Source organism: Meleagris gallopavo, chromosome 2, assembly GCF_000146605.3.
Source record: "Meleagris gallopavo isolate NT-WF06-2002-E0010 breed Aviagen turkey brand Nicholas breeding stock chromosome 2, Turkey_5.1, whole genome shotgun sequence".
NCBI lineage: Eukaryota > Metazoa > Chordata > Aves > Galliformes > Phasianidae > Meleagris > Meleagris gallopavo.
In genome coordinates this window covers 81,922,438-81,948,063 of record NC_015012.2, presented here as the reverse complement: position 1 = coordinate 81,948,063, position 25,626 = coordinate 81,922,438, and the positions used below count along the sequence as shown (strand labels likewise).

The window sequence follows — 25,626 nt, the reverse complement described above, 5'->3', positions numbered from 1 at the left end:
GCCAAAAGAGAAAAATCCAAGATAGGAGGAAGATGGTTTTGCAAGAAAAATACTGGAAAGTCAAACATTCCTGCTCAAATTCAAACTGTTTTACAACTTGAAAAAACTGATCCTTACACTTGATTAATCAGTGCATATTCAGATGCTTTCTGAATATCCTCTATTGTACAAGGCTGTATCTTTGTCATCTCAAATACACACGAGAGCATTAACTGTGGAACAACAGCGTTACTTTTAGTCACTCGTTATCTCCAAAATCTAGTGGAAGCTCACAGCTTCTTATGAATAGAAAGCAAGCATAATTCAAAGTTTGGCACAGTATAAAGATTATCAAGGAATTGTGACATTATACACAGTATAGCCATTTTAGGCTTGTGCAGTACCAAGCAGTTTCAGTAACAGCTGAAGAAACCTGACTAGAAAATTCTTTAAAAACTAAGAATGAGCCCAATTTGAGAAGTCTGCATAAATGTGACTAAACTTGTAATTAAAAAACACATGCCACGTTACATCTTACCTGTACCAGGTATTTTTGGCTTCCATACATTACATATTGAGGGGCAAGACTGTAGATCATGTAACTTGTATGAAGAACTATCAACAGAAGTATCATACAGAGAAATAAGAGTGCTTGAGGTCTAGTTTTTCCTCGTCTGATTTTATAAAGCTACAAATAGAAAACATACAAGAGCTAATGATTAAAAATCAAGTTGGTTTTAGGTAAAAAAATCCCATTTTCTCCTCAACCTAAATAACAAGTACAATTCTACTGGAAAGCTGCTATAAATTCTCTTCCAGCAACTTAATTCCAGTGAGTTAAAGCAGATTTTCAGGTGTATTTACATGAAGTTCTAGATCAGGAAGCTTCCTAAAACAATTAATGGTGAGATAGTAAGATAACAAATAGCATTGCTTATCACATTTATTAAGTAGTGCTATGGTTTGCCAAGAAGTACTGCGTCCTCTGGCTAAGGTGTAATGTCATCTGTCATTGCTTCTCTAGTCAGACAAAACCAGAGGGGTGAATCATTCGATTGTATTCTTAAGTACTGAAAACAACAGTGCATGATGGAGCTGCATCTTCTCCACTTTCTTCTCCAGGGAACGAGATAATCCCTTGCTGTTATCTGTAGATACCTCTACTCCACTGTGATGCCCACAGGCTCAGATGAAGCGCCATATAAGAAAAGAACCTGGCATCTGGTAAATGATGAAGACCAAAAACAGCAAGTCTCAGCTCACTGCCAGGACTTACTGTCACCATTTGCAGTTTTGGGATGTCACCAAAGAAAAGGGTGTCAGTGGGTAAAAGTAATGCAGGAGCAAAAGACGGGAAGTGTTTAGCCAAGGATCATAAGTATGATTGCTATGCTGTTGTTTTTTTTAACTACAGTAATACTATTTGCATCATACTTAGATATGGTATATCACTGTACTCTTAATCTAATTAGAGAAACTTGCTTGCCACCTAAAAATCAAGTCAAGCCTTACTGACTCCACTTTTCTGATTTTAAGTTTATTAATATATCAATGCATCAAAATCATATGGCTTCAACTTCAAAGAGCCAGAAGCCACTGATTTCATATGCCAAAGGAGTCAGCTGTCCATTGCTTATCACAATAGAACAGTTTTGTCTGACAGCTTGCAAAACAGAGTAGCTTTCCAAAACAGTAGAAGTTGCACAGTATGCTTTTAGCACTCATTACAGATACAAATAACATGTGGCATCTCTGTATTTAAGAAGCAGTACATAACTATTCATTAAAAATATTCCATGGGACATTTCTCAAACATTAGTAGTTTGCTTTATAAAATTAAGCGATATTTACCCTTATCCAGAAGAACCAAATACCCATATTTCGAATCCCTGCCATTGAAGTGAAGATAAAGTACATAACAATAGTTGTAATAAGAATATAATCAAGTGGGAAAACCTAAAAAACAAAAAAAAACAAGAACTTGAAATGACAAAACAATCTTGACATACTCTTCTCCCATTTAGATAAAAACTACTTAGCTTTATCTAAAAGATCTGAGGTAGTAAGTAATTTAAAAGCTTTGTAGGTCTCCCCAAATAGAACTAGTATGGCTTGCTGTTAACAGAGTTTACAGTTTATGAAACTAGCTAAGTGTTTCTCTTAATTTAAAACTTCATATATTTTCAGGCCACAAAATACCTGCTTTTTTAAAATACTTCCAGAACAGAAAACCCACAGCAACAAAACTAATCTTAGAACTATATAAGCATGTGATTATTTTTGAACATACTTGTGTACAGCATTTAACAGTTAGAGATAACGCTGCTGCTGAACACTGCTTTTCCTAGCGATAAGTCGTAGTGGTTAATAGTTTTGGTTAATAGTTTTTGAAACTATTGAGTAAGCAATGCTTTGTACCAAACCATAACAGAAAGATTATGCACAGAATTCAGGGATAACAATTACAGCTTTCCCTTTTGTTAGTTTACCCATTACTGTTTCATGTTTGTAAGATTCATGTGGAAATGTTGTCTTCCAAATCTACTCAAGTTCATACAGAAGAAAAAACACATTTCAGAGTAATACAGTATTATAAGAGGGATAAGTTATTAAACAAAAAACTCAAATATAAATAGGACGTGAAAAAAGTTGTTATTCAACGCGTAATAACTTGTGTGACAACCACTATCAACACTGCAACTACATTTTTCCAATCAAAGTTACCCTCCAGCACTACCTTTCTCTTGTTGGAATGACTTTCATCAACCCAAGATCTTCATATCTACAGCCATTAACTAAAACAAATCATCAGTAGGAAAGCTGCCTTGCTTTTACAGAACACACATCTAGACAATTTTCTTTAAGTTATTTAGAAGTGCAGTTTGTCTTTTAGCAGCTTCGATAATCAGAGGAACATCCTTATATCTGTACATCACCAATTAATTTACTTACTGTTTGAAGAACAGGCAGCAGCATATTCAGTGGATTGGTCAAATTGGTTCCTAAAATTATAAATCCAGAGTCAAAGCCAGCTGAATGTAGAGCTTTGTCTAAACTGCAGAAATTAAAAAAAAATTGGGTAAGCTCTATGGTTATTCAAGAGTTGTCTTAAATTTAAAACAGCAGCTCAAAAAAAGCTGAACTAAGCCTAAAGATTAAGAGTTGTTTCATACTTATATGGATCCACTGTTCTACAAAACTCACTGCACTCATTCTGTGGAAATCTATATTGATTTCTTTATTTCCTCGATGTTTTGGTTCTTCCTTAGTTCAGTCTGAAAAATTAAAGAAACTTAACCAGAAGTTTCAAGTGTTGGTAACAATCTTCATTAAAATCTCTACTTTGTAGCTGTCTGTATTACTTTCAATTACATGAAACAATTATAATGCACATGATTACACATCATATATCATTTGCCACAAAGAAAAGCACCTGTTAACAAGCCCAGCAAGTACCTACACACTTAAGTTCATTCAAGCACTCAATAGTTCTGTAGTCTTATTTAAGTTTGCTTAAAGTTCATGATTTCTCTACCACATCAGAATCGTTTTCAGCAGCATGCAGTTAAACTGAGATGTGCCCTTGATTGTTTCAGTACATTTTGATTTCAATATGCATTACAATGAAAAATGCAGCACTAGCTATGGAAACATACCATAGGAAAGAAACTACTCCTGAAGCAAGCCACTCTGAACTGACTTAAATGTTAGAAGAGAAAGTGCATAGTTCAAGTAGTTAAAAAAAAAAGTGTTGAAATGTACTTACTTTGACAAGAAGAGAGAGACAGTGAAGAGCAGTGCTACAATGATGAAGAATACTCCCCATACAATCTAGAAGCAAAAACGTTTTACAATGAAAAATGCCTGCAGTTGATAAAATAACAAAACTTGTCTGAGTTCCAATAAAGGACTAGCAATCTTGGACCTCAGAGCACAAGCAGTTAAAAATAGTTTTCGTAAAGATTTGACAGAAGTACTAGAAATGCTTACTCAGGTAAAAAGATTTATGTCAAGCATTCAAAAAAGATGATCACCCAAGATGAGAACCACTTCTGTCCAGCAGATACATTGAGCTCAGAGTAAGTGTTGAAGTACGTCCTGGGTTGTAAGATCAAGTTCCAACATCCCCTGCCATGAGCAGGGACACCTTCAGGTTGCTTGGAGTCCCACTGAACATGACCTTGAACATTTCAAGGGGGCATCAACAATTTCTCTGAGCAACTCATCAAGCTCTGAGTAAAGAATTTATTCTTTAGATCTAATCTAAATCTACCCTCTCTTCAAGCTAAATCTCTTAGCACTACATCCTTTTAATAAGTCTAGAAATGTCAAAAAAAGTGCTGTTAAGAACACAGATGTTACATTAAATGAACATAACATTCACCAGAATGCATTATCAATGCATTCTGCATTGCAGCTTGTTATACAGAATGGAAAACCTTCACAATATGAAGGCATTTAGGCATTAAGTACATTTCCACTGCTGCACTACCACATCCAGTAGTGTGCTCCATTTAAACAAGCTGAGAGCTCCCTTCCATAGAGCTGGAGGAATGCTGATAAAAATCAGTTTGATGGACTGATATAAAATTCAAGTAAGCAGGCCTATATGCTAGATTCACATCTTGCTTCTGCCTGCACATCCTCAGTCACCACTATTATTATTTCAAAGTAGCTTTCAAACCTCAAGTTACGGAAAGCAGCTTTCAGAATATTTTTACTCATAGGTTTAAGTTACCTAGAAATTTATTTTTGAGATGATCTTTAGGCTTGAGAACAGACAAGAAAATAACTACCACAGTAGTAGAAGGGTTTCAAGAAAATATAAATGCAAATTGAATACTGCCATACTTAGATATGCTTTCATCTAAGGACAAATGAAGATAAAGTTGGCATTAACACATCAAAATAACCAAATAACCTCTCCTCTAGAGAGAGTTCTAGAACCAAAATTCTATATTCCTTCAGCTGCCCAAGGGAAGTCATTTAACCTGTTCAACGGTTTCAAACAGACAAAAGCCAACCACTGCACTTATTTTGCTAACAAATCATTTGTATAGCTAAGTACAGATAACTGCTATAGAGCACTGTAATCATCAGCTACTGCTACTGTTTTTGAAGTTGTGGAAAGCTTTTTTGGTAAGCTTTTGCTCAGAAATCGGGATGACCAATATAAAACTGCCTGATGTACAAACTAAAAATGGAATGTTTTAAGATTGTATCTCTCCACAGTAAACGCTCACTAGGAATTAGCTGTTCAAGAAACAGAGGCACGAGAAAACCATTAAGTTTGCATCACTTTACGACTTCATGTCACCTATAGGCAGTAGACATATCCATACTTCCTCTGGTATACATCTTTTGAAACAAGGCATTACACTTAAGTGAATAAACTCAACTGTTTATCCACTTTAACCTAAACTTCAGTTGCATTAACATAAGCCTTTTCTATCAAACTTCAAGATCTACAATTCTTCCTTAGTTCATTTTATGCTTCTAGAGGGCTATTAAGACTTCTAAATCACAGTTAACATCAACTTACATTCATATAATTTCAAAGCACCTATTAACTCAGATCTTCTACATAAGAAACCTCATGTTATCTACATTCTTCCCAAACCTTATAACTTGCCCTATAGACTAATCAAGGGTTCATTTCAATTAATCAGCTGATTAATAAACACTAACACTCAGATTCATAGGCAAGCTTGCAACTTAAACAGTTTGCCTAAGTCTCTGAGCTGAAGATCAATCTGATGAAGTTAAATTAAGAGTAGCTTGGTGTAACTGTACTGCTGTCTACTAGTTTAAGCCAACTGGATTCTCTTAAAATATCTTAGATGCAGCCATGAACATTTACCAAGGGTTCTAAGTTCCACTCTGTCACAGCACAAACAAGAAGGAATCCAAGCCCCTGAGAACACACTCTACTTTAAAGCAAAGGACAGTACTTGATTAAACAGAACCTCTTGTTCTCTTAACAGGCCTATTTATTAACTGGTACTGAAAAGCTTTGACTACAAGATCAGGCAAAAAACAACCTGGGTTTCAGCCAAACAGCATACAGAGGAACTGAAGAAGGTTATCTTCCAAAGAAAAAAAAGCAATCTTTAATTCATATTAAAAGAATTCAAAGCTTTCAACACAAGATTAGGTTAATTTCTACACCATAGTATTTTTGCAAGCAAGGTCTTAATGTTATTCAACTCAAGCTATGTTATTAATTTCACTTTAATCAGGCCTGCTCCATTGTCAGGTCACTTCCTAAAACAATCAGGTGCAAAAAACACTGACCCCACCACTGCCTGTACTCAAAATACATTTGCTACTGTAGGTTGCAGATCTGCTGCCTTGCACTTACATTTCTCACATCAACTGTAAGCATTTACATGCATCTTCTAATCCTAGAGTATGTATCAGTGAACTGCCAAAAAGCAGAGAACCATGTTTTTATGCAAGACTGTAGACATTACAGTCATTAGTATATAGCACATGCTGCTTCTTGAAGTGAGTTCCTTCCTCTAGCCTCTTTGTATTATGAAACTTGACAACTGCAGGAATTAAGCAGTTATAAGCAGAGGAGAGTAAGAATTTGTTTATTCAAAGCTTCATTTTTTATATTTGAACACACAAAATTAAAGATACACAGCCAAAAACTACAGCAAAAACTTGGAAACAGGCAATCCTCGCTATCAGCAGTAAAAGCAAGACATTTCTAGCTCTGAGTGGAAAGTTGAGCTGTATTCAAATTTATTAAGCAGGTCAAATAATTTAGATATTATTAACAATTAGTGTATTTTTCTACTTCTGCCGTACACAAAAGACTGAAGCTCTTTTACCACTATTCATGTTCTGCTTACATCATTTTCTTTACTATCTCTTTAACTTCCTAAAGCTTACCCCTCCCCCCCATATCATCCTTGTTAGAATTATACAGAGAACTCTTTGCATCCTATCCCTGCTCCCAGAAATCTGGGAAGCTAAACTGTTTAGTCTCTGAAAAATGTAGATGTTTCTGAGATGATCATGGAATTTAGGTCCTAATTCATTCTGAGTAGGCATGATCACACGGGAACAGGTGGGTGTCCCTAACAAAAAGCTAGAATACTTGCCCTTGCCTGCCCAGTTATTTCCTACAGTAGCACTCATGTATCAATGGAAAAAAAAAAATAGTGAATCAGCTTATGGTAATTGTTCCATGACTTTGAACCAATATCAAAGAAACAAACATTTAAAGGAGCAGTCATTCTCTCAGGGCTGGTGTCTATTAACATAGTTAAAAAAAAGCAGCGGCACAAGTGTAACATGATTAATCAGTTACCAAGAAACAAAGCTGGATTTCTCAACGGTAATACTTAACTATTTGTACTGTCAGCAAGGTGCTGAGAGTGCAGTGGCTGGAGGGTTGGCTTCTAGTAAGAGGCCAGTTCCAGACAGCTCCAAACAGTCTCACTTCTGGGCACAGCTGAACCCAGCACCTCTGGGAAACCATTTCAGAAATAGTAAAACTTGGGAGCTGTTGGAGAGGGTCCAGAGGAGAGCCACAAAGATGATCAGAGGGTTGCAGTACCTCCCCTATGAGGGCAGGCTGAGGGAGCTGGGCTTGTTCAGCCTGGAGAAAAGGTGGCTATGGGGTGATCTCATTGCAGCCTTTCAGTACATAAAGGGAGCCTATAAACAGGAAGGGAATCAACAATTTGAAAGGGTTGATAACTGCAGGACAAGGGGAAATGGTTTTAAGTTGAGGGAGGGGAGATTTAGATTGATGCCAGGGAGAAGCTCTTTACCATGAGAGTGGTAAGGTGCTGGAACAGGCTGCCCAGAGAGGTTGTAGATGGCCCCATCCTTGGAGGTGTTCAAGGCCAGGTTGGATGGGGCCCTGGGCAGCCTGGTCTAGTATTAAATGGGGAGATTGGTGGCCTTGCCTGGGGGAGAGGCATTGGAGCTTCATGATTTAACTGTCCCCCTTCCAACTCAGACCATTCTGTGATTCTGTGAGAAAATGTCAGAGTAGAAAGAAATGAGAAGTGAGCAACAGCATTAGAAACATCAATGCCAGAAAGAGGAAAAAATGAGAAGGTACTCTAGGCACCAGAACAGAAATTTCCCTGCCATCTATAGAGAAGACCAGTGGAACAGATATTCACATTCAGAGAAGGCACCTATCTCCTTCAAGATGAGCCTACAGGGATCTCACATGCTAGAGTGGATTCTTCTGACAGGAAAGGTTAGATTTGTAGAAAAACTAGACTAGCTTGATGTTACATAACTTCATGCCATTCATTACTCACATCAGGATCTTCCAGTGTCTTCATTTTGTCTGAATTGAAAGTTTATGCCTTCATGTGAGTCGTTTCCAACTCAGTATATTCTGTTCTGAGTTTGATACAGAGTAAAACAAATCTGATTTGCAAAATTTTCTTTAGTCCATGTAAAAAAAAATGTGTAGATATTAAAATCTAACAAAAATAATTGAGTTAGGAGGACAATACACAAAGACAATTAGAGAAGTCTGAGTGAAGACATTAAGTGCTGTAAAACAAACCCAAGTGTTATTTCTGAACACGCAGGCCTCTGAAATTGATAGAATACAACTCCCATAAGTCTCACCATCCCAAACAAAGCAGGAATTGCACTTTCCATGTCTAGTATTTGACATGAGCAGTTTCATCTGAAGTTTGAGAGACTTTAAAGAACTCCTACACTGAGCAGGACTACTACATATGGCTATAAAAATATTTCCTGCTCTTCATAAAAGCCACTAATTGAATCATTCAAAAGTTATATGGAGACAACTCAATTACTACAGAAGTAACAGTAAAACAGTTTTGCAAGAGTTGAGACATTAATAATAGAATAATGGATGTTAGAACCTTCATAGGACAGCTTTTGGAAAAGTCACAGTAAACAAGCTTTGTAATATGCTTTAAAGCACCCTATTTCAAATTAAAATTTGCCAGGAAGAATTACTGATCTGCAGCTCTGCTGTTTTAGTCTAGGATTCTTAGGTCAGCAACTCACTGAGGATAATAAGAGGATAAAACCACAGGATAAAACCACACTAACAATAAAAGACACTGGAAAACCATCCTGTTCATAAGCAATAATCTGTAAGTAGCTACTGATATTGTAAACTATCCTATGAGAATACAATCAATTATTGAAGTACTACAGACACTACATGTGGCCATCGCATTTCTCAAATGTAAGGTTAGCGTAGAAAGCTGAAGGAACTACACAAGCTACTTTCAATCAAAGGAAACCAAAACTTTTGAAGTGAAGAGTTACAGACACTTGTTTTAAATGAAAGGGTTTGGTGTAGCTTTTCAGTTATCCACTATGAGTTCCAAGCTGAAAGCTTTTGGACTACAATTTCATCTAGTTTCCATTGGTACTCAGCACTAACAGCAGCAACAGCAGAGCTAAATGCTTACAGCCATCTTCAGTTCTGTAAAGTACAGGCTAACATAATGCTAAAATTATACCCTACAGTTGGTAAGAAACACTCTGTGGCAATCCTGTTCCACAGAAGTATTTTTCTTCTAAAATAGGTATATATGAACTAAGATCAAAAGATTAAGATCAAAGACTTAACACAGAGACAGTCTTTTATACTGGCTGATTATCAAGACAGAAGTTCTTGATATCTAGTTTACTACTGATCAAGCAATTACTTCACCGGATGCTTAATCAGAGTGCATATATTCTTGTCAACATCTCACTTCTGCTGGCTACAAGCAACTTCGATTAATATAAGCTACCTGACAGTTATCAAGAAAGAAGGATTCTTTATTTTCACATGCTTGAGAAACAACAATATCCAGATTTGCTATAGCAATGTAGTGCAACATTTCACATTCCCTCATCGTATCTTGTTTTTAATGCTACACCACTCTTTAACATTAACTGCCCACATACAGCACAGACTATAATGCAAGCTGTAAGAAGTATCAGTCCTTTGATTTGTTTGTCCAACATGGCTACAAATAACAATGTTACATGTATGCATGTTCTGTATAGGTCTTCTGGTCACAGAATGTTTACCACCTCTGTAATCCAGTCATCCTTTGCCAGAAGACAAGTGAATACATCTACAAGATACGTTTTCAACAACTGGTTTGTCATACAATTACCCTTAACAAGACTGTAAACAGGCTTTAGTCTGCAGGGATCTATTCAAAGTGTTATTCTATTATTCCACACAAGATATCCATCTTCTTTCTGTAAACACACCAGAAAAAGCAAACTACTTTGAGAATTGTTGATGCTTGTTATTCTGAATAGGTCCTATATGCACGCATTACACATCATTTTATCCACATAGGCTACACAAAGCCTGTGACAGATAAGACTGGTATACTGGGTGCAGGTGGCAAGGTTTCACTAGCAGAGGACTATAGAAGTGTACTTTGTAAGAACAGCTAGAAATGGATACAGCTTCTTCCAACAGATCCACAGCAGGACACTCATCCTGTTGCAGACACAGTGAAGAAAAAAGTTCTGTCAGTGCCTGGCAGCTGTAAGAAACTACCCTAAGAAAAGAAACAGAAGTTGGTGATCACAATACTCAAATCAGCAGCAGCTATCCAGTTTTTATAGTGTGTGTTTGTTTATTTTTTTTTATTTTTTTTTTTAAGTAGCTGCAGAACAGGAAGCAGAATTGAAACAAAGAGACAAACTCATGCTACTGGAATTCTCTTAAGTGAGAAGGCTGGAGGAGTAAAGAGCAGCTATATTCCATCTTCAACACCATATAATCTATTCAAGAAACAGCTTTCTTTACAGGATAAAAAAAAAGGTGATTAAAATAAAGCATGTGCAAGTCTGATCTAGAAGCAGTCCAAGTATTGATGTTTTATGTTCTATCAATAATGGTAAAAGCTGAACAAGCTGACAACAAATAGCAAAGCCCCTATTAGCTCCAACCAAACTAACTAGCTTAGCCGAACGTTAGATTTTATATTTCAGTGATTAAGTGGCTTGCCTTCTTACAGTTTTACATTCTGCAATATTAAAAATATCACTTAGGGCTACACAAGACTATAGCAACTCTACATGCCTGTATTTCTTAAGCTTGTATTTAAAGGTTGCAAATACAGGAATATTACCTGTAAAATAAGATACCTAAATTTTTATTTAGATGTACATTATTATAATGCTATATGAATATAGATTTACTACATCTACTTTCTGTAGCATTATGACGGGGGTATTATATTAATAATAAGCAGTTGATATTCAGCATGGTAATTGATGAACTTCACCTATATCTTGAGGGCTGCTCCAAAAGTAATGTTTCCTATTTTATTACACTGGCCCACAGTGCCAGAGGTGGATGTCGGTGGTATAGCAGAAGAGATTAAACATCCCCAACAATATTCTATTACATTTTGTTGCTGTGTGACAGATGGCAGCAGAGCAGCAGTCTGACAAAGTGTCTGACATGAACGTGTGTATGAAGCATAGGTGTGTGGCTGAATTCCTCCATGTGGAAAAAATTGCAACCACTGACATTCATTGACACCTACTGAACAGACAGGGAGATCAAACAGCAGATGTGAGCACAGTGAGGCAGCGGGTGGTGTGCATCAGTAGCTGGTGCGCTGGCACAGTTTGGGTTTTTTTTTGTTTTGTTTTGTTTTTTTAGTACAAGCATGGCAAATATCTTGTTCATCACTGGCAAAAATGTATAGTGAGTGGTGGCAGCTATCTTGAAAAATAGTGTTTTGTAGTTGAGAAATTGCTCTATCAAATAGCGCCACTGTGCTCTTTTTAGTAGTTGTAGTTTCCACAAAAATAAGAGGCATTAATTTCAGAGCAATCAAAAGAAGGAAGCCGAAAGCTAAAACATGCTACCTAACACACAGGAAGTGTAACAACTTTTTACCTTCAGAGGTCGGATAGCTTCACAGAACTTCAACCACCAACTTTTCTCAATGGTTTCCAGATGCCTCTCTCTCCTTCGAAGTGTCCTTAGTCTCTCCTCTAGTTGTTGAACAGCTCGTCTATCCCTTGATGATAGGGGTCGACCGTCTCTGCACTAATTATCAGAAAATTAGTGCAAAAGATCAGGGAACACCGAATCAATGGAACAAACAGACTTGATACTCTACTTAGTGAATTACAACAAATCATTTTTGACATAAAATTCACACAATGAAGTTTGTGACTAAACAGAGGCACAATCTTGACCATAACTCAAATAATGGAAAATTAGTTCTTACTAAAGACTAGATGAAAATATAGAAATAACTAGAACAAAAGACACCCTGCTTTTTGATCCTAATTATCTGATGAAATCTAGTTAACAAAAGGTAATGATAAACTTCTGTAATCCAATTGCCTGCAACAAGCATTAGTTGACTTTCCAGGGGTTTACTATTCTCATTATTGCAGTAAAGAGAGGTGCCTTTGCCCCAGTCATTGCCCACAGCTTTCCAAGTTATACCATAGAAAGCTACTTTTTAGATTTCACTACACAATACCCATACAGCATTTAAGGGATCTGCACTATGTAGAGGTAGCCAAGCGCTACTGCCAGAACCATTTCAACACTGCTAGGAATCCAGTATTTCAATTCACATAACAGCACATACAGACTACCAGAATTAAAGTGCTGGGATGGAAAAGATTAGGTTACAACAAACCATGATTCAGGATTGGGAAGATTACTAATCAAACCATTATCTGAAACAGGTTGAAAAAGGGTAAGGGATCTTGTACATACAGAAGAAATATTCCCTGTTCAGCTTGCACTCCGCTTTTGAGAACTTCAGTGTCTCATATAATTCACAACACTGTAGTGAGCTGCAAAGCCATCAGTGGTTTACAAGTGGTATTACATCCTGAAGAGGTTTAGGATTCAGAACAGATTTCCATTCATATACATTACACAAATGTTTTATAACAGCAAAGTACATTAACAGGGAAGCAAGAATATTTGGAGCTATTACTTATTCATAAAAATGATTAATATTTTGATGAATCTAACCTAAACTCATGGCAAGTATCCAGCATTGATAACTGCACTGAGTAGGTGCTCTAACTGGTAGCAAGCTAAGTGAAGTTAATATTAACCTCCACAAAGTATGTCTTCCATATATCTAAACAGGACTGGGCAAGTTTGAGTTTAGCTTCACAGCATCATTATTAACAAGGTACAAACAACTGCAGCTGGTGGACTAAAAAATACCATGGATCTCTACTAGACACCTAAGCATGCTTGTTTCAAAATAACTCCAAAATAGCAAGCTAATCACTTCTTGCTTGCTAGTTTTGTCTGGGACACAAATTTACTTAATATGACTGTAAACTGGTAAGCAATCAAGAAAAAAGATACTTAGGTAACTGAGAACAGTAAAGTTGATACCTTTGATTTAATCCGTAATATCCGTTGCTCCACTTCCTCAATATCTTCAGTGTTCTCCAAACGTTCATAAGCTGCACTGGTAGTTCCCTTAATCAAGTTTAGAGGCAATGCTGACATACCATAAGCCTAAAGTAAAGACAGACATTCATGTTTTCTGCTATATGTTTTCACCTGTTAAGCTTACTGTATGTTGTAGCTGTAAGGTATCACTGGTTTGTTCTCTCCCTTCCATAAACACATTCTAAAGCAATCAATTCTGTTCATTTTTTAGCAAAGCATTATAAACATTATGCAGGTTCCAGAATCCCTCAGAATATTATAAGACTTTCTATAAGCGTAACTTTAGAAGTTTTCAGTAGGTTAACTCCTGGGTTTTGGTCAAAAAACATTAACTATTTAATTCCACAGTCATTACACATTAAGTATCTGCCACTGAACTCAAGTTCAGTTTTGCTCTGCAAACAACAATACTCCATAGCTTCAAGGAAAGTTTCACCAAATATTAAAAACATTTTCTTATAGACTTGCAAGTCAAGTTTAATTTCATTCCCCTTAATCACAGAAGGCAACTAGCAATTTCAGTTCCTATATTAAAGCTTCTTAAGTATAAGAGCAATACATACACACACATACAGTTAGACAACTTCTATCAGAGGCTAGTAACAGCAAGAAGCAATTTCATGCTTTCTAAAGCATTTTGGTTTGAACACAACTACATGACCACACAAGTCAAAACACAAGATTAAGATTTCAGATTCTGAAATGAATTTGATTTAGGCTAGACTCAGCTCCATTGGGTAATCTGGGCCATGCATATGGACAGTTGTAATCTTAGAGAACAAACTACACTGCCATTTAGATGAGCAGAAAAGCAGCCTCCCCCCAAACTCTCTTAGAGGGGTTCCATTTTCCAGTTTCTAAAACAGGCACTAAATACTGACTTCATATGACTTTAGAAATGCCAGATACAATAGAGTCATCACCTCTCTATTGCTGATGCAGCCCAGGACACTGCTTGCTTTTCTGCTGCCATACCACTGGCTAATGTTCAGCAGGCTATTCACAAGGATTTGCAGGTCCTTTTAGCAGAACCACTCCTCTGTCAGTCAGAACTCACCATGAACAAACGCTGTACTCATTAGCCTACTCTTTCTACCTGCCTATGTCTCTATATACTTAAGATACATGGCAAACTCTTTTCAGTGGTTTGTGGAGACAGGACAAGGGGAAAATGGCCATAAATGGAAGCATAGGAAGTTCAATATGTGAAGGAACTTCGCAGTAAGGGTGATGGAGCACTGGAACAGGCTGCACAGAGAGGTTGGGGATTCTTCTTTCTTGAGATATACTTGCCTGGACGCCTACCTGCAGGGAGCCTGCTTTGCAGGAAGGTTGAACTCAGTGATCTCTGGAGGTCCCTTCCAACCCCTACAATTTTTTGATGTTGTGGCCTCTTCTAGTATACCTTCTCCCTATTTGATGTACTCAAACTCACTAAGTATACTTAACCTCATAATCCAGATCATTTACAAAGACAGTGAGTAGTATTGGATCCATACCAGCCCTAGCAAATGCCACTCAAGTCAGGCTGCTCAAGAATTTAGGTTAATATATAAGCATACCATCTTAATTCCTAACCAGAATGGAGGCTAAGTAAAGCCCTCTGTGGAATCCAAACCATTTCCATGTATTTTGTAGCCAAATATATTCAGTCTGCAGAAATACAATTAGAGATTGCTATGACGTCTACACAATTGCTATATGCTATAGTACGTCTACACAATTTTACAAACTAAGACTAAAAACAAGTTGATTCCACCAGAAAACTTCCATCTGCTCTTCAAAAAAGTGCTACAGGTCAAGACATTGGAATCAGAATTCTAAATTTAAGCCTACATTTCTAAGCCAACAGCAAATTAAAGGAATTTTTGTTTTGTTCCCAATGTGAATTATATACTTGAACATCAAGCTTACTCTAGTCATAGATATTGACAGACGATTATCAAATTCCCTGATCATTGGGGGGAAGGTAAGACATACTGGTCCTTCAGGATATCAATATATAGAATGAAGACAGAAGGACAAGTCATCTTCTGTGGTATATCAAGTCTCAGCAGGATCTGCTAATTCTGCTTCAGGGATGCATTTCTCTTTAGGCTGTAGAATAACTCTACCCTGAACAAAGTTTTAACACTCACAAGCTGATGTAAATTAACACTCAAATTGATAAAACATGGTTAGTTCTTGCATACTTATACCACTGAAACAACAGTTTCTAGGACTTCTTAGACAACCTGTGCCTAGAAATGTTAGATGAGAAGAACTGCCCTAAGGAGTGAAGCAGTAAAGATGAGTAAGCAGTCATCCAAATACAACCAGTAATTACAGCATACGGTATTTCCACATTAGTTTTTCCAAAGTGAACTGAATCCGTTCTTAAACACTGTTCAAACTTGACATCTAATAATACATGCTTTAAGGTTAGGTCTTCGTGTGTCTGAGTACTACCAAAGCTGTTAAATAATGCCTGATTTCACTGAAATCTCATTTTAAAGCGGGGGGGAGGGAAAAATCACAAAACTAACTTTATGGCTAAAAATAATTTCAGAGAAGATTCTCTCCTATTGAGCCCCCACAAATGATTCATGTAAGAAAAAACCTCTTTTGATCTGCTTGAGAGCTAAAAAAAAGTTTTAAACCCTAACAGCTTACTACCCAGAAAGTACAGAGAAGCACCAATGTTAAAGAGCCATTTCACTCTGATTTGATAGTCTGCCCACAGGTAATACATACTGCATCTTTAAATAGATGAAAATTAATATATTAAAGCTTCATAGATTTCCTGAGGTAGGTGGTTTCCAGCTCTAACAGAGAAGAATAGCTTATACAAAAGAAAACCTAGCACATCTATCCTCTAAACACAAATCTAAACAGTGAACAATTTTGAAGATCATCTTGTCTGTTATTCATAGGAGTGATAGCAAGTTCAAGATCTGAATTTGCAATGAAATCTGTATTCAAAGTAGGCTAGAAACTTCCAAGTCACAAGGAAACAATTAGTTCAATATTGTTTATATTGTAATATCAGTAGGCACTGAAGAACAATAAAAATCATATCCTAGTCGTTCCCTCAGTGCATCACAGAATGCAAATTTATTCTGTACTTCAGAGAGCACTAAGATACTACTTCAGGGATTACATTAGAATTACTTCAGTTTTAGTCTTCAGTCCTCCTTCATTCCCTTCCTTCCTACTCTGTCAACAAGAGATCCAGCTACAATCCTCACATTGCATAATCAAAACTAAATATTTTCAAATTAAAAAATATTCTCAGCCATCTGTGGAGATAGGACACAGGGAAATGCTCATAAAATGGAAAAGAAGTTCTGCACCAATATGTGAAGGAACTTCTTCACAGTAAGGGTGATGGGGCACTGGAACAGGCTGCCCAAGGAGGTTGTGGATTCTCCTTCTCTGGAGATGTTGAAGACCTGCCTGGACACGTACCTGTGCAGCCTGCTGTAGGGGGCCTGGACTCAATCTCCGGAGGTGCCTTCCAGCCCCTACAATTTTGTTATTCTGTGAAATAAGCAGTTGCTGTTACTCCTTCTGCCTTTTGCAGATTCAGCATCTTACAACACCATAGAGCAGCCAAAATCCCACAGACTATGGCAACATAAGGCATTACTGTCTTACTAGTTAGTTATCAGATAAGTTAATAGTGACTCATAACCACAAAACAGAAAGTGCAGTTGAGTTAAGTAATAAAAATCCCATTTTACAAAAGTTGCAACAAGCAAGTACTTCAAGGATAAATACTAGATATTAAAGATACCCAGAGAGGTTTGCCATTGGAAATCATAACTGCCAGTCTAATATTTTAAAATTGCACAAGCTATCAAAATACTTCTGAAGCGTGTTATGAAGGTAGAAACACCTAGTAAGCAGCCAGAGGCACACAAATTGGTCATAAGCATAGGAAAAAAAGCCGAAATGAATGCAGCAGTTACCTTCAGAAAAGTCAAAGGACTTAAAGCTGATTGTGAAAATCAACTAAAAAAAGGCAGCTGTCAAACTGATTGTTTCACTGTCTACATCTATTTTGTTCTACTGTCAAAATAAGGATTCTGACCTTAGTACACGAACAGCACTATAACTGTTACGTACACATTATTAAATATATTATATGTACAATATATTAAATATTAAGAATTAAGTTTGTGATTTTAAGTTACAAGAAAGAACTTGTACAGCACAGCAGAAAGAACATGTTCTATCTTACAGGTTCATATCACTGAGATGTTTTAAAGGGTTTGTGTATATAGACATACATAGAATCTTGTGTACAACACAGAAATTAGTCTGACAAACATTTCTTGCAGAACACTGCCCTCTAGTGAATTTGCATGAAAAAGCCAAATTAAAATACTTGAGTCGACTACTGTATGAACGTTTAGTAGGCTTAAGAAAGCTAGGTAAGTGTTCACTGCAATTTCAAATGGACAAAAAGAATTCAAAGTTACCACCTTCACAGAACTGCTTGTTTCAAGACATCAGCTGAAAGCATGACCACAGAAGGCAAAACATGCAATTCTACAGTCTTAACACAAATAGATGCCCGTAAGACGTACAGCTTTAGTTTAGGATATACAGTGCTTTAGAGACAGAGGAGTTAAATATAAGCTAGATTTCTGCAGTATGAAGATACTACAAAAAACTCCACTTCAAAAATATTCTGGTATAAAAGTATTCTATATTATGTTATTAGCATTTTATTCGAATTACATTAAGTAATTTAAGGACCAGGGAAGCTGCACTGAGATTTTTTTTTCCTGTATAGCAATTGCTAAGTACAGGCAACTGAACTATAATGCTACTTTGTATTAATACAAAGCAGCCTCATCAGCATTGTCTCTTTTGGAACAGGCAAGCTAGTACATATAAGTAGATTTAGACATGATACACTGCTGTATCACAACGATATTTTCAAGCTTGTATACAAGACATTAATACAGCACCTTCCCTTTAAACTGTTCCTTTCTTTTCTGCACACTTAGATTGCACTTTTCTTCCCCGGAGTAATCTCTGATTCTACAAGAAACAGTAAGGTATTTTCTGTCTCTATCTAGCTATTTACCCTTACCATTCTAAAGATAAAAATCAGAACTAGATACATTGTATTTCCAAGCCACTATTAGGCATGGCTAACAGTGACAGTGGTTCATACACAGAATCATGAAGATTGGAAGAGAACTAAGATCATCACATCCAACTGTCAACCCATCCCCCCACCATGCCCACTAAGCCATGATCCTCAGTGCTCCATGTTACATCTCCATGTTTCTTGAACACCTCCAGGGATGGTGACACCAATACATCCCTTTGCAGCCTGTTCCAACACCTGACCATCCTTTCTGAGAAGAAACCTTCCCTAAAATCCAACCTGAACTTCTACTGATGCAACTTGAGGCCATTACCTCTCAACCAAGTATACCACAGGACAGAGGGATGGCACAGGCAAGTCACGGAGCCAACAACATTTAAGTGATATTAAACATGTTTAAACATCAGACTGCTGTCCACCAATGGGGGTTCCCAGATGCCTGGTATCCTCAGTGTACTAACTTCACACTCTACCCCTTCTGTGCCAATTCATTTGACAGTCGCATGAGAATAGACCATAACTTAAAAGAACTCCAAGATTTCTACGAGGAAACTCAAGGGAAAGGCAGAGAGGAAGCTGTTTAGCTCTTCACTAGGTTGTGAAGAGCAAAGGAGAAAGTCTGATAACTTAAATATATCTGAAGAGCCTACATCTCCTATACTCTGTGCTGTTGAGGCCTCACATGGAGTATTGCATCCAAATATGGAATTTGCAATGCAGGAGAGATACGGACCTGTTGGAGTGCATCTAGAAATGGGCCACAAAAACGATCCGAGGGACGGAATACCTCTCCTACAAGGACAGGAGGAGAGCGACAGGAAAAGAAGAGGACAGACTCATCAGCAGGGTCTGTGGTGATAGAAAAAGGGGAAATGGCTACAAGCTTAAAGTGGGTAGATTTAGGTAGGATATAAGGAAAGTCTTTTACAGTGAGGGTGGCAAGGCACTGGAACAGGTTGCGTAGAGGTGCAGTTGATGCCCCATCCCTAGAGACTTTCATGAAGAGGTTGGATCAAGCCCTGGGCAACTTGATTTAGCTGTTCATGTCCCTGTTCATTACAGGGGAGTTGAACTAGATGATCTTAAAAAGGTCCCTTCCAACTCTAAGGATTTTATGCTCTCATGGACTGTTTTTGTGCATAGCTTTGTAGTGGTTTTTTAATGTTCATTCTATTCTTGCAAAAATATTCAGTGTTTCCCAGTAAGCTTCAGCTCTCTCATGGAATTTTTAGTATCCAATATTCAGTTTCTATAGCACATTAATTTTTTCAAAAACATTGTTGAAGATTTCAAGGCACAGAACAGACTGCCCATAATGAATGCAAGGGTCATTCATTTCTGCAACACTCATCATGACAGTATCTTTCTGCTTTAATATACTCACTTTCATTTTTCATATTAACACACAGTTTGAAAAGATAAACCTTACAGAAGAATGAGTGACTCTAAGACAAGAAGGGTTTATGCAATACATAACCCAAGGAGCTTAAACACTTATGTTCAAAGACAACAGCGCCTCTGCACCACAGCACATGCAGTGAGCTTGTTCTTGCTGGATATATCACAACTGTCAAAAAAGTTAACTCAGTTGAAATACTCAACATAGCTGCTATGCCCAGTTGTCACATTCTGCATTACTTCTTCTTGGTTGATAGTATTCTGCCTGATAAGATAAACTTAATTTTTAAGTGTAATCTCTCAAAAATCTGAATGTAAGAAAACTGCCATTGATTCAGCAGTTGAACTTCTATAGTTTTCACAGTAACAATCAGGTTGTTAAAACAAAAGAACAAACTGGTTTGCTATTCTACTTATGCATGATTGCTTCTCTGTGAACCAAATCAAATAACTACATTTCTTTTGCATTTAAGAAGTGGCATTGGAGTAATTAAGTAGCAATGACCATAAATGCCACTAATTCATAGGTTTCTCAATAACTGAAGTCTACGTAACAGAAAATCACTAGTAAACAACTCCTTTTTAAGGTTAGACAGATTACAAAAGGCTTTAAGCTTTCTCCCCTTTAATAAAAGTCAAGTGAAAGAAAAGAGGATCTTACTCTATACAAAAACCATTTGTGAAAAGGTCATTAAATTTGTCAGCAGACAAAAATAAGCTTTGTAATGTCTCCTCTTTCAGGACGGAGAAGAGATCACTTTACAACTCCACGAGAAATCAAATAATGCTTATTAAATGTTTTGGAAAAATTACAAAGCCAATTATAATCATCCTTCAAGGACATGCTAAATGAGAAGCACAAGATCACTCAAAAATTAATCTGCCTATCATTGTGTGAGTAATATGTTATTCGCTTTGAATTCAAATCGCAATCTGAAGCTGACAACAATTATTGTATTAATACCTAAGGCAAAGTAAAACCATTTCAATGCAAAACATATAAATGAAAATAGATTTAAACTAGATCATCTGTGAAACTATTTCAAACAAAGCACTGCAGTCCTAATTTATCATTTTCTTGTTATATTTCACACTACAGACATTGAAAGCTATCAGTATAAATCATCAAGGTCACGGATTTGTAGAGCCTCCGTAAGAATCTTCACATTTCTTTCAGAACTCTCCCGTACCAACTGCTGCATTTCATATTAGAAGTTGTTACTATTTTCTGGCATAGAATAGCTTTGCACATAGTCCTGCAAAGCTCATGACTCCCAGAACACAGAATTATCTACTTCTCTGAATACTTCACTGAATACTGTTTATAAATAAAACACACAATGTAGTTTAAAACCAGTTGATACAAAGTAGTGATTAAGAGAGAAATGATAAAAAACAAATCGTTTGTATAAAAGAACAGCTGTGAAAATAGAACAGTTTTCCAAAATAGTTTAGGTGAGGTTATATCAGTCAAACAAATACTATTAAGTGAAACAAAAAACAACACTTACTGTCCTATCAAGTTCATTTACTTGAGCTTTTAGCCTTAACAAAGCAGCTGCCACCCTTCGGAACATTTGTAAATCCTACAGGCCCATAATGTAGACAGAATCTCAGAATTCCCAAGATTGGAAGGGACTTCTGGAGATTCTCTGCTCCAGCCACCTGTTCAAGCAGATGTGCCTACAGCAGGTTGCCCAGGACCACAGCTAGACAAATTATGAAGACCTCCAAGCTGAAAGACTCCACAACTGCTCTGTGCAGCCTACACTAGTGCTCAGGCACCTGCACAGTACGCAAGCACTTCCTAACATTCAGAAAGAACCTTCAGCGTTTCAGCTGGCGTTCACTACTTCTTGTCCCAGCATCACAGAAAAGAGCACTACAGAAAAAAGCCTGACTCCGCCATTTTTGCACATTCCCTTCAGGTATTTATAGACATGGATGGGATTACCCTTTGAGCCTTCCCTTCTGCAGACTGAAGAGTCTCAACTCTCTCAGTCCGTCCTCATAGCTGAAATGCCCCAGTCATTTCATCACCTTGGTAGCCCTTTCTTGGATTCTCTCCAGTACATCTCTCTCCCTGAGGCAGCCAGTACTGAACCCAGTACCTGAGGTACAATCTAACCAGTGCTGATCCTGGAAGGATCCTTCACCTCAATCTGCTAGCAATATTTGGCCTAACGCAGCCAAGAATACCATTAGCCTTCTTCACAAGAAACAACCATTACTCCCTCACATTCAAGTTGGCGTCCACCAGGACCTCCACCACCCTTTTGTGCCAAGCTGATTTTCAGCTGGGTGGCCTCCAGTAGGTTCTGGTATCTGGGGGTTATTCCTCCCAAGGTGCAGGACTTGGCAATTCCCTCTGCTAAATTACCTAAGGATCTTTATCAGCTCAATTTATAATATTCCATTTAGAAGCTGGGTGAAGCCCACAGTTCAGTGTGAATGTTCAGTCTTTCTCATACTGGGAAAAAAAAATTCTACACATTCATCAGTAAGTTTACTGGATTGATTTTGATATTCAAAGACACAAAATGAAAGCCATAAAACCATATTATTATTATCCATCTTCTCACCACAGTCAGCATCACAAGTCTGCAACCATCAGCAGTCCTAGTCCAGTGTGATGCTTCAATTTGTGTCCCCCATAACCCCAAAGAACATCATCCCAGATGTGGCAAGTCTGTTCTTTACTGCATGAATAGCTCACCATAGATTTACAAGTAACACATTAAATCAATAGTTACTTGGGAGGCCCAGAACACCAGATCAATACTGACAGTAGTATTAAAATAGATTTCAAGTGGATTAGTCATCACAGTAAGTTTGTTAATTACATAATTTAAACTGTAGTCATTTACAATCTAGAGAAAAATGCTACTTCCTAGGGAAGCATTTCCAGAGAGAAAGCTTAGGAGCATACATAGGCAGACGTGAGCTTTGGATCTCAGTATCTATGCAAACTCATGGCTTCCTGATGCCAATACAAAATACTCTCAACTTTTGAGTACTGCATATTACCACAGCACAAAAGTGCTACTTTAGAACAGCTATAACCCAAACCTAGGGTAGAGCAATACTGTTAATGTTTGATTAGTTGTAGAACAGATAAATTGTATATTAAACACCTTAAGTAGCATTCACTTAATTTGCCTGTTTCACACCACTCTAAGAAATAACATTTCAAGATTAAATTAAAGTCAGCCGCAGTAAGTGCAAGCACAGCATTACTGTTCACTTCAGTGTTTTGCATTAAAATAGTAGGTCTCTAATGTAAAACCATCCTTAGTTTAAGAATTTGTTACAATACAGATTAGGTATGAAAACATTTACTAGCCTATCACTTAACACACTTCAGCCTTTATTAGATAATTATGTAGAATAGAGTTTTTCTCTACAATAACAGGAATGAGTATACAGAAGACTGGGCATCAGCATCTCTACTTGATTTTCTTTACAACCACATACCTTTTAAACAGCACAAAATAGATAACTAGCAGTAGAGAAGCCTGAGGATTTTCAGAAGTCAGGGAACAAAAGCTTCTACCTGTATTTGCAGAGCCTCGATTCTTAATGAGGATGAAAACATCTAAGATCACTTCTGTTTAGAAATACATGGTAGCAGAGTTCCCTTATGTTCTCACTTATTCTCCATCCTTTTCTCATCATCTGCGCCAAGTTATTTAAGCATCTTTGTTCTTCTGCTCCCTTTATAGAAGGGGATATTCCTTTTGGACTTTAGAATCTACCACCAATTACGAGGGAGTAGTTTGACTAACCATGAAGGCCTGCCATCTCCAAGAACTGTAACAAATAGCCTGCATAAAAATACAGGTATTCAACTAGTTATTTGTTAGATGTCTAAAATCACAGGCAAGCATTACAGATGCCACATAGACTTGACTGAGTAGTGATGTTTTTTTTTTTTTAATCTAGAGGTTATTTACCACAATACTAACAGAAAGCCCTAACCTAAAAAAACATACCTGGGAAGTCAGCAAGAACAACAGTTGTTCTTTTCAGAATTATGCTTCTTTTCCTTTCAATCATAAGGTCTGGAGTAATCCAAAGTGGTATAGGGTAAGACTAATAAGAGAATATCATCTATCTCCGAGGCTCAGGAAATTATAACAGCACATATAACAAATTTTTCACTAAATTGAATTTCACATTAAGTCCTTCCACTGGGAAAAACACAGCCCACAATATAAATCTAATTCTAGACACATCACACCCACGTGTCACTGAGACCATTGCTCCCGTTGTCCAAAGAATGGCTTTAGTTCAGTATTGTCACTTGTTACCATAACTACCTGTGAGCAAAGTGCTATGAAGAAACACCAGAGGACAAAAAACATTTCCGACTCCAACTTTGACAACATGGACTTTATTAGGTAATTTCAGTGAAAGCGATGCATTTGCACTTCAGTTCACTCATGTATCAAAATTCACCGTCTCTGATACGATTCTATGATTGCCTTCAAGAAGTGCTAAACAGCACTCTTGAAAAAAGGAGACAGACTGTGTAAGCTCATCTCTAAGCCTTCTTTAAAACAGTTCCTTCATTTCTCCCATCATGTCATAATCATTACTATAGAAAAAAGTAATGGTTCTAGGAGTCTAATACAGCAGTTACAAGCAAAATAAATTATTCTGTGCTCTAAACATTTGCACACATAGCTCAAAGTTTTTAAGGTAAACTAATCTAAAAAACTCAGTAATTAGATTATTAAAGACAGCTATTTTATTTATTATGTTTGATGTTTAACTTCATGTATTACTTGGTATTTCTACAAGTCCTAAATACAGTAAAATTAGGCAACAGCCTTAAGGACAAGTTTTTGTCTTTATTTGAAAACCTACACAGACAGCTTAGCACACTGGAGTTACTGAACATTAAGCAGAATTCACATTTCCAGGTTCAGTCAGGCTTGAGGAAAGAAGCACATGAAATACAGCTAAACAGAGCCTAAGAACTGGACTCAGAAATAAATCCACATCAGTGACATAGTAAGAAAGAAATTAAGTAGAAATACTCAAAAGTAGAAATAAACTCAAAAGTTTTCAAATGTTACTTACCAAAACATATGCATCAGTCAATAATAAGCTTCTTTAAAACTAACCAGCCTTGCACTTTAGATGTTTACTGATGTCATGAACATTTAATAAACCCATACTTGGGTATTCAAAAGAAGCAGAACACTGAGGATATTCTCCCAGGTAACAAGTTCATTTTTAAGTTCAGTTGCCTGAAGGTCAAGAAGTCTACATGTTGAGTTACATTAGCATAGAGCACAAGAGATTACTCTTTCTTTCCATAACTAAAGGAAATAAAATCCGACGTGTTATTACAGGCTAAACAAGGATCCAGGTCTTTTTTTGACCAGCACATTATCTAGATGTTAGCAAGTTAGTCTGAACTATTTAGGTCTGTATTAGTCACAAAAAGGCTTAATTAGGTGTATGATTCAGTTCCAAGTAAGCACTTAATAGAGCTAAGAGCAACTCAGCTCACCTTAGATACTACTGTTAGTTGGTCAACCAAATTGCTCTCCTACCTACTGCATAGAGCCTGATTGTAACTGAGCTATCAGTGTTCTGACAGTCACTTACACAGCTGTACTGAATGGACTCCCATGCTCCTGCTGTAACTTATGTCAGCTGAACATCATGAATATAGATAAAACGAAACATAGCTAATATTTTGGTT

At 37.1% G+C, this 25,626-nt stretch overlaps 1 protein-coding gene across 2 annotated transcripts in view; it reads right to left on the bottom strand.

The window, feature by feature from the left end:
* LMBRD1 (LMBR1 domain containing 1) overlaps positions 1 to 25,626 on the bottom strand; it is a 64,357-nt gene that overhangs the window by 13,824 nt on the left and 24,907 nt on the right. For both annotated transcript variants that reach the window (XM_031552584.1, XM_003204416.3), the window contains exons 8-13: positions 13,349 to 13,474; positions 11,867 to 12,019; positions 3,746 to 3,810; positions 2,932 to 3,034; positions 1,831 to 1,935; positions 518 to 667 (exon numbers count right to left, since the gene is read on the bottom strand). In XM_031552584.1, coding sequence (XP_031408444.1) covers positions 518 to 667; positions 1,831 to 1,935; positions 2,932 to 3,034; positions 3,746 to 3,810; positions 11,867 to 12,019; positions 13,349 to 13,474 — 702 coding nt within the window. The remainder of the gene's footprint in view (positions 1 to 517; positions 668 to 1,830; positions 1,936 to 2,931; positions 3,035 to 3,745; positions 3,811 to 11,866; positions 12,020 to 13,348; positions 13,475 to 25,626) is intronic.